The 10,842-nt window shown below is 39.9% G+C and overlaps 1 protein-coding gene across 3 annotated transcripts in view; it reads right to left on the bottom strand.

Annotated features, from left to right (window-relative positions):
• Positions 1-1,747: 1,747 nt before the first annotated feature.
• Positions 1,748-10,842, bottom strand: part of LOC124260353 — a 123,735-nt gene continuing 114,640 nt past the window's right edge. For 2 of the 3 annotated variants that reach the window (XM_046694641.1, XM_046694642.1), the window contains one exon: positions 1,748-2,573. In XM_046694641.1, coding sequence (XP_046550597.1) covers positions 2,428-2,573 — 146 coding nt within the window. In that variant the 3' untranslated portion in view covers positions 1,748-2,427. The remainder of the gene's footprint in view (positions 2,574-10,842) is intronic. The other variant, XM_046694643.1, reaches the window with a different exon arrangement.

Here is a 10,842-nt window from a genome sequence, read left to right as displayed (position 1 = left end):
CTAACCCAAGATATTGTGCTCAAGGTACCTTGACATACAGTCTTCTTTAACATTCCCCCAAATTTCAATGTGTGCATGGCCAGAAGCAGGAGTATGTCTGGTATGCTTCAAAACTTCAGTGGTGTTTCATGTCATCACAGGCTTTGGGATAAGAATTCGGACACAAAAATAAAGAAAGGAAAAAAATGGCTTGTCAACCTTCAACACTTCTGAGGGTGTAAACGTAGAAAGTAGGAAAAGGATGTGTGCTTATCTTGAAGACTTCTGAGGATGTAAACGTGGCAAGTAGGAAAAGGATGTGTGCTTATTTTGAAGAGGATGTGTGCTTATCTTGAAGACTTCTGAGGGTGTAAACGTGGCAAGTAGGAAAAGGATGTGTGCTTATTTTGAAGACTTCTGAGGATGTAAACGTGGCAAGTAGGAAAAGGATGTGTGCTTATCTTGAAGACTTCTGAGGGTGTAAACGTGGCAAGTAGGAAAAGGATGTGTGCTTATTTTGAAGACTTCTGAGGGTGTAAACGTGGCAAGTAGGAAAGACTTCTGGATGTGTGCTTATTTGAAGACTTCTGAGGGTGTAAACGTGGCAAGAATGCTTATCTTGAAGACTTCTGAGGGTGTAAACGTGGCAAGTAGGAAAAGGATGTGTGCTTATTTTGAAGACTTCTGAGGATGTAAACGTGGCAAGTAGGAAAAGGATGTGTGCTTATCTTGAAGACTTCAATAAGTGTATGGCTGGCAAGCTAGGAAAGGCTGACTGGTTCGCTTCCACGAGGATCCACAGGCAGTGGGAGAAGTGGGAAGTCTGGTAAGTTGACAAAACCAACAACATCACATACTTTCCAAACATAGGATGAAAACCAAGTCTGATATGTAGCATACCTACAATCAGGAGACTAAACCCTTGAGTACTGGCAGTACACGGGCCACCAGGAGGCTGAACCCTTACGTACAGGCAGTACACGGGCCACCAGGAGGCTGAACCCTTGAGTACCGGCAGTACACGGGCCACCAGGAGGCTGAACCCTTGAGGACCTGGCAGTACACGGGCCACCAGGAGGCTGAACCCTTGAGTACCGGCAGTAAGCCTTGAGTACAGGCAGTACACGGGCCACCAGGAGGCTGAACCCTTGAGTACCGGCAGTACACGGGCCACCAGGAGGCTGAACCCTTGAGTACTGGCAGTACACGGGCCACCAGGAGGCTGAACCCTTGAGTACAGGCAGTACACGGGCCACCAGGAGGCTGAACCCTTGAGTACAGGCAGTACACGGCCACCAGGAGGCTGAACCCTTGAGTACTGGCAGGGCCACCACGGGCCACCAGGAGGCTGAACCCCACCAGAGTACCCTGGCAGTACACATCGGCCACCAGGAGGCTGAACCCTTGAGTACTGGCAGTACACGGGCCACCAGGAGGCTGAACCCTTGAGTACCGGCAGTACACGGGCCACCAGGAGGCTGAAGCCTTGAGTACCGGCAGTACACGGGCCACCAGGAGGCTGAACCCTTGAGTACCGGCAGTACACGGGCCACCAGGAGGCTGAACCCTTGAGTACCGGCAGTACACGGGCCACCAGGAGGCTGAACCCTTGAGTACCGGCAGTACACGGGCACCAGGAGGCTGAACCCTTGAGTACCGGGCAGTACACGGGCCACCAGGAGGCTGAACCCTTGAGTACCGGCAGTACACGGGCCACCAGGAGGCTGAACCCTTGAGTACCAGCAGTACAGTACACGGTACAGCCACCAGGAGGCTGAACCCTTGAGTACCGGCAGTACACGGGCCACCAGGAGGCTGAACCCTTGAGTACTGGCAGTACACGGGCCACCAGGAGGCTGAACCCTTGAGTACTGGCAGTACACGGGCCACCAGGAGGCTGAACCCTTGAGTACCGGCAGTACACGGGCCACCAGGAGGCTGAACCCTTGAGTACAGGCAGTACACGGGCCACCAGGAGGCTGAAGCCAGTCCTAAGTGTACAGGACAACATACTGGCCACTATAAAACTAAACCGAGGTCCCTATTGCAGGTAGGCAAAGTTGCTTCAGCCAAGAAGACAGCTGTATTAGTAATTCACAATCATGTTCAGGGGCTTCTTTTCACAATCTTGTAAATGAAATGCTTTCCCAATAGGCTTGGGTCAGTCTGTTTCAGGTTGTAATGGTTGCTAAAATGGAACAGTTTACCAGCAAAGCTAACACAATTTTTCTTGTGTGTTATCTGTAGACATGTATGTTTCTCACTTACAGTCCATTGCAGTTTAAGGGATGTTACCAAGAGCACATTTGTCTATGTCATAATCTGACAAATCTACTTAGTTGGGTCTTCACAACCAGGATGCTGTCCCTGGACGGAGACTCTGATCTCCCTCTCTGTGATCAAGGACAGCCATGTCTGTGCAGGAATCAGCAGACAGTATAAACAGAATTAGGTGATGCCAGACTCGTCTGTTTCATCATCTGACAAAGCTGACATGAGGACATATCTATTAATTAACAGTTTGTTGAAATGTGGATTTTTCCGTTTCAGGTAATCAGTCATTTTTCTGGGGATTTTCTTGTTCAAGTCCAATCCTGAAACAAGAAGAAAGCAAATGAATCTTAAGTTACATCTGTGCCATGGTTCAACACCTTCAACAAAAGAGTACGATGGAAACAGTGCCTTCCCTGTACGTAGGGAGGTGTTTACTGTCTGTACATAGAGATGTGTTTACTGTCTGTACACAGAGATGTGTTTACTGTCTGTACATAGGGATGTGTTTACTGTCTGTACATAGGGATGTGTTTATTGTCTGTACATAGAGATGTGTTTACTGTCTGTACATAGGGATGTGTTTACTGTCTGTACATAGGGATGTGTTTACTGTCTGTACACAGAGATGTGTTTACTGTCTGTACATAGGGATGTGTTTACTGTCTGTACATAGGGATGTGTTTACTGTCTGTACATAGAGATGTGTTTATTGTCTGTACATAGAGATGTGTTTATTGTCTGTACATAGGGATGTGTTTATTGTCTGTACATAGAGATGTGTTTATTGTCTGTACATAGAGATGTGTTTACTGTCTGTACACAGAGATGTGTTTACTGTCTGTACATAGAGATGTGTTTATTGTCTGTACATAGGGATGTGTTTATTGTCTGTACATAGAGATGTGTTTATTGTCTGTACATAGAGATGTGTTTACTGTCTGTACATAGGGATGTGTTTACTGTCTGTACATAGAGATGTGTTTATTGTCTGTACATAGAGATGTGTTTACTGTCTGTACATAGAGATGTGTTTATTGTCTGTACATAGAGATGTGTTTACTGTCTGTACATAGAGATGTGTTTATTGTCTGTACATAGAGATGTGTTTACTGTCTGTACATAGAGATGTGTTTACTGTCTGTACATAGAGGTGTTTACTGTCTGTACATAGAGATGTGTTTATTGTCTGTACATAGAGATGTTTACTGTCTGTACATAGAGATGTGTTTACTGTCTGTACATAGAGATGTGTTTATTGTCTGTACATAGAGGTGTGTTTACTGTCTGTACATAGAGATGTGTTTACTGTCTGTACATAGAGATGTGTTTATTGTCTGTACATAGAGATGTGTTTACTGTCTGTACATAGAGATGTTTTACTGTCTGTACATAGAGGTGTGTTTATTGTCTGTACATAGAGATGTGTTTACTGTCTCTACATAGAGATGTGTTTATTGTCTGTACATAGAGATGTTTACTGTCTGTACATAGAGATGTTTACTGTCTGTACATAGAGAAGTGTTTATTGTCTGTACATAGAGATGTGTTTACTGTCTGTACATAGAGATGTTTACTGTCTGTATATAGAGGTGTGTTCATTGTCTGTACATAGAGGTGTGTTTACTGTCTTTACATAGAGATGTTTACTGTCTGTACATAGAGGTGTGTTTACTGTCTGTACATAGATATGTTTACTGTCTGTACATAGAGATGTTTACTGTCTGTACATAGAGGTGTGTTTACTGTCTGTACATAGAGATGTGTTTACTGTCTGTACATAGAGATGTGTTTATTGTCTGTACACATAGGGTGTGTGTTTTACACTGTCCAGAGATGTGTTTACTGTCTGTACATAGAGATGTGTTTACTGTCTGTACATGGAGGTGTGTTTATTGTCTGTACATAGGGATGTGTTTACTGTCTATACATGGAGGTGTTCATTGTCTGTACATAGAGATGTGTTTATTGTCTGTACATGGAGATGTGTTTACTGTCTGTACATAGGGATGTGTTTACTGTCTGTACATAGAGATGTTTACTGTCTGTACATAGGGGTGTGATTATTGTCTGTACATACAGATGTGTTTATTGTCTGTACATAGAGATGTGTTTACTGCCTGTACATGGAGGTGTTTATTGTCTGTACATAGAGATGTGTTTACTGTCTGTACATAGAGATGTGTTTATTGTCTGTACATAGAGATGTGTTTATTGTCTGTACATAGAGATGTTTACTGTCTGTACATAGAGATGTTTACTGTCTGTACATAGAGACGTGTTTACTGTCTGTACATACAGATGTGTTTATTGTCTGTACATAGAGATGTTTACTGTTTGTACATAGAGATGTTTACTGTCTGTACATAGAGATGTTTACTGTCTGTACATAGAGATGTCTATTGTCTGTACAGAGATGTTTACTGTCTGTACATAGAGATGTTTACTGTCTGTACATAGAGAAGTGTTTATTGTCTGTACATAGAGATGTGTTTACTGTCTGTACATAGAGAAGTTTACTGTCTGTACATAGAGATGTTTACTGTTTGTACATAGAGATGTTTACTGTCCGTACATAGAGATGTTTACTGTCTGTACATAAAGAAGTGTTTATTGTCGGTACATAGAGATGTGTTTATTGTCTGTACATAGAGATGTTTACTGTCTGAACATAGAGATGTTTACTGTCTGTACATAGAGACGTTTACTGTCTGTACATACAGATGTGTTTATTGTCTGTACATAGAGACATTTACTGTCTGTACAGAGATGTTTACTGTCTGTACATAGAGATGTGTTTATTGTCTGTACATAGAGATGTGTTTACTGTCTGTACATTTGAGAAGTGTTTATTGTCTGTACATAGAGATGTGTTAATTGTCTGTACATAGAGATGTGTTTACTGTCTGTACAGAGATGTTTATTGTCTGTACAAAGAGATGTGTTTACTGTCTGTACATAGAGATGTGTTTATTGTCTGTACATGGAGGTGTTTATTGTCTGTACATGGAGGTGTTTATTGTCTGTACATAGAGATGTGTTTATTGTCTGTACATGGAGGTGTTTACTGTCTGTACATAGAGATGTGTTTACTGTCTGTACATGGAGGTGTTCATTGTCTGTACATAGAGATGTGTTTATTGTCTGTACATAGAGATGTGTTTACTGTCTGTACATAGGGATGTGTTTACTGTCTGTACATAGAGATGTTTACTGTCTGTACATAGAGTGATTATTGTCTTACATACAGATGTGTTTATTGTCAGAGGTGTTTTATTGTCTGTACATAGAGATGTGTTTACTGCCTGTACATGGAGGTGTTTATTGTCTGTACATAGAGATGTGTTTACTGTCTGTACATAGAGATGTGTTTATTGTCTGTACATAGAGATGTGTTTATTGTCTGTACATAGAGATGTTTACTGTCTGTACATAGAGATGTTTACTGTCTGTACATAGAGACGTGTTTACTGTCTGTACATACAGATGTGTTTATTGTCTGTACATAGAGATGTTTACTGTTTGTACATAGAGATGTTTACTGTCTGTACATAGAGATGTTTACTGTCTGTACATAGAGATGTCTATTGTCTGTACATAGAGATGTTTACTGTCTGTACATAGAGATGTGTTTACTGTCTGTACATAGAGATGTGTTTATTGTCTGTACATAGAGATGTTTACTGTCTGTACATAGAGATGTTTACTGTCTGTACATAGAGATGTTTACTGTCTGTACATAGAGATGTTTACTGTCTGTACATAGAGATGTGTTTATTGTCTGTACATAGAGATGTGTTTATTGTCTGTACATAGAGATGTTTACTGTCTGTACATAGAGATGTTTACTGTCTGTACATAGAGGTGTGTTTACTGTCTGTACATAGAGATGTTTACTGTCTGTACATGGAGATGTGTTTACTGTCTGTACATAGAGATGTGTTTACTGTCTGTACATAGAGATGTGTTTACTGTCTGTACATAGAGATGTGTTTATTGTCTGTACATAGAGATGTTTACTGTCTGTACATAGAGATGTGTTTATTGTCTGTACATGGAGGTGTTTACTGTACATAGAGATGTGTTTACTGTCTGTACATAGGAGTGTTTATTGTCTGTACATAGAGAGGTGTTTACTGTCTGTACATAGAGGTGTGTTTATTGTCTGTACATAGAGATGTGTTTATTGTCTGTACATAGAGATGTGTTTATTGTCTGTACATGGAGATGTGTTTATTGTCTGTACATGGAGGTGTTTACTTCTGTACTGTCTGTACATAGAGATGTGTTTACTGTCTGTACATAGAGGTGTTTATTGTCTGTACATAGAGATGTGTTTATTGTCTGTACATGGAGATGTGTTTATTGTCTGTACATGGAGATGTGTTTACTGTCTGTACATAGAGATGTGTTTATTGTCTGTACATAGAGATGTGTTTACTGTCTGTACATAGAGATGTGTTTATTGTCTGTACATAGAGATGTGTTTATTGTCTGTACATGGAGGTGTTTATTGTCTGTACATAGAGATGTGTTTATTGTCTGTACATGGAGGTGTTTATTGTCTGTACATGGAGATGTGTTTATTGTCTGTACATGGAGGTGTTTACTGTCTGTACATGGAGTGTGTTTATTGTCTGTACATGGAGGTGTTTACTGTCTGTACATGGAGGTGTGTTTATTGTCTGTACATGGAGGTGTTTACTGTCTGTACATGGAGGTGTTTACTGTCTGTACATGGAGGTGTGTTTATTGTCTGTACATGGAGATGTGTTTACTGTCTGTACATGGAGGTGTTTATTGTCTGTACGTGGAGGTGTTTATTGTCTGTAGATGTTTACTGCCAGCATTCTGCATCATGACACGTGTAGCCATGATGTATCTGATGAAAGTTTACAGAAACTGTGCAAACAATAATTTACAGTACATTCATCAAAATCTCTCTCCAATATGCCTACTGCCTTGTTGAAGTTGGTGTCGTATATTTCCTGCTACAATTAACACACTGGCAGTCCATGCTATCAGGTAGAACAGTATTAATACATCTCCGGCCTATGTGATCAACAAGCACAGAAACGAGGTAGAACGTACAGCAAGACTACACCTCACCGTAAGATATATTAAGCTAAAACTATTGTGTGCATAAAAAACTTCCAGACGTTGATGTTGTTAACACTGATAAATGTGAAACACATGGTATGGAGACAAATGTTTTTAATCTTGTCTTCCTAATCAAAGAACAGAACTGGAAGGTGAACTTTGATTGTTTTTAGATTCATTGCAAATGTTCACAGAACAGTAATCCCAGCGGAATTAAATTGGGACTTCACTGCGATTACTCTTTCAAAACCTCACACACTTTCCAACATTTCAATTTAAAACTTATGATCCAATTTTAATTGTGCAGCACAGATAGAAATTTGCATAGTAATTGGATGTTGTTTATGTAAAATGTATCGCCAAATTTGATAAATCAAATCTAACAGACAGAAACAAATGAGAAATATGTAATTGTTAAACAGACATTTCAATTTCAATCGACAAGGGAATGGCCTCAAAGAAAAAAAAAATTACGACAAACGTTTTCCGTTGATACAAAATCTGTGATATTCAATTTCTAGTCCCATTTGAAACAACAGTATAACTGAATTTCAGGAAGGTTATAATTATTCATGCATATTTGCATGACATCACTGGGAAAATTCACAACAAAAAATGAAAAGAATCATTGCTCATTTGCATAATTTGCAAATTTAAAATCGTCAGCAGGGTCTCTGTGGAAATGGTGAAAGCGCCTTGCGTTAATGACCAACCGGGAAATGTACGCTACATTAGACGTAGGTCGTACAAACACATTAGAGCCCTCAAAAACCAAAGCGTTAGGTCTCGTAAATGAAGAAACAGTTGATCATTGTAAAAAATTAATCTTCATCCCCTCTTCGAACCAGCTGTTTTTAGCTGCCTGGTGCAAATAATGGTTCGACAGATACTGGGAGCTCAGATGGGCACACAAAAATTCATTTGGTAGACTGACATTTTTCCAATTTCAATTTACACCTAATTAACCTGCCCAACGCGCTAAGTATGCATCCGTCACCGGCTCGTTAATTAACAGAGGTGCGAGAGTGTTCTCTGCAATAATCTGTCAGGAGAAATATTCACCCCGCATTGATTTTCACCACAGAGATTGAAAATTTTCAGGCAATTAGCCCCACTTTAATTGTCTCTACGTCTCCAGCTTAATTTTCGTAAGTGTGAAAAGCCTTTAGATGCCCAGTGTTCACTGTTATAAATGATTCACATGCCACTGCCTGACAGATATGGAGCACATTTGCCAAAATCTCATCATTTCAAACATTTTACCCCAAGAAGCGACAAAAACTGTGATCTAAACAAATGAATTTCTAAAAGTTCATGCAGGAGTTTTTAAATTCAGAAATCATCCAGTGACATTTCGATGTGTAACCGATCCAACATCAAACGTTGGTGAGAGACTTCTACACCTAGCTACAGCTATCGCATCCTTCCACGACATAATAATTTGCCCATGTGCATGTTGCAGACGTAATGGAGGGGCAACTGCACACCAAAACAACAGGATGTGTTAGAATGCCTCCGCCAAATGATGTTAATTATTTTCGTGTGATTAATGACGCTTCTCTACACAAAGGAAGTCAGCATAAACAGTCCTTAGTTCAAATGAGGATCTTGTGGGGGTGGACTCAGTACATACATATACATTTGTATAGATAAGCAATACTGTTTCTCCTCCTCGCAAACCATTTCCTGTTATGTAACAATCTCAAACACAGACAGACTTTCAACACATGGGGTGCCACAATTATCATTAATTTCCCAGGCCAAGAATATCTTGGAGATATTGTACAATCTACCATGACAGTTGTCTGTAAGTAGTTTACTGTGGAAACTCTCTAAAATACTTCTGCAGTGAGACAGAATCCCATGAAATGATATGAAAAAATACAAGGAATTAATATTTTAAATGCTTTCTATTTTAAATGAACTTGAAATATTGCAGAGAAATAATTGACACTTTTCCATTACATTTATCAGCATTTGAAGTAGCTCGTGATAACCACCAACAGGTCTGGTGCCTTTATCATTAACCTCAATGTGAAGTGAAGATAGTGCTACGGTTCTGGAGCTCACCTGCACTCATCGTAAATTGTCCTCAATGGGCAAGGTATTTTACATTTTTTAAACATAACTGAATCCAGCTTTTACATGCTGATGCTTTTACCTAGCAGTATCTGTTTATTGAAAACTTCCTCCTGCATTGAAGTATAAGTAATTATGTGATAACAGTGTGCTTTCATACATCTGTTACTGTATGAAAATGATATCAATTGATTTTCAATAAACGTAAGATCTCATGCACTATCACTGGAAACACAAGAAAGAAATCCATTTATGAAAACAATAGTCTCCTAAACTGTAACAAATGACTTCAATGGTAAAATTTGAAAAAATGAGGTCACTTACAGCAGTTATTACCATTTTCAACAATATACAATCTGCACCTTGCTTTTGAATAATGACCACGACAGACTTCATTCATCATGTTTTAGAAGAATATGCTATCAGGTACAGTAAGTGTATTCATCATGCAATACTATATAACCAATATTTAATCAGCCTTTGTAGATTTACAGTTACGATACAGAGTTTTGAAATTGATAGCGGTATATCACAAGCAGAAGTACGTTCATTATACATAATGGTTTATGATGACAGTGTGCTAAATAGTTTCCAAATTTTGCTAGCCAGTCGGGCTAGCTATGCCTGAAAGTTAGTCCGAAATTTTAAAGTAGACACGGGTTTCATCATTAAGCTGCTGATATGATGAGCATTAATCAGGCCATAATCTTGCATGATTTAAAGTATGGTATAACTTAACAAGTCGGAGAGAGTGATATATTTACAAAATGACTCCATGAAAATTCACTAGCCAGTCTGGCATGTGACTGTGGAGATTTCCTGGCCTGAGTGGATTTTTTACTAGCCACGTGCTAGCGGGCCAGGGGCTATTTCACACACTGTATGATGACCAGACATTTTCATTGACAGTGATCTTCATATCCTGAGTCTGTGTACAAAACAAGTATTTTGAGACAGTTCATCTACATCCGTATACACATTTCTCAATGACTTTGTCTTGTCTGCTGCATGCGGTCATGTATATCATGTTGACTGGGTGAGTACAGTGTCTGCTGCATGCGGTCATGTATATCATGTTGACTGGGTGAGTACAGTGTCTGCTGTATGCGGTCATGTATATCATGTTGACTGGGTGAGTACAGTGTCTGCTGTATGCGGTCATGTATATCATGTTGACTGGGTGAGTACAGTGTCTGCTGCATGGTGTCATGTATATCATGTTGACTGGGTGAGTACAGTGTCTGCTGTATGCGGTCATGTATATCATGTTGACTGGGTGAGTACAGTGTCTGCTGTATGCTGTCATGTATATCATGTTGACTGGGTGAGTACAGTGTCTGCTGCATGCTGTCATGTATATCATGTTGACTGGGTGAGTACAGTGTCTGCTGCATGCTGTCATGTATAGCATGT

This window comes from Haliotis rubra, unplaced genomic scaffold, assembly GCF_003918875.1.
Source record: "Haliotis rubra isolate DU_JTF1 unplaced genomic scaffold, ASM391887v1 Scf76, whole genome shotgun sequence".
NCBI classification, from domain to species: Eukaryota; Metazoa; Mollusca; class Gastropoda; order Lepetellida; family Haliotidae; genus Haliotis; species Haliotis rubra.
This window is presented reverse-complemented; position numbering and strand designations above follow the sequence as displayed.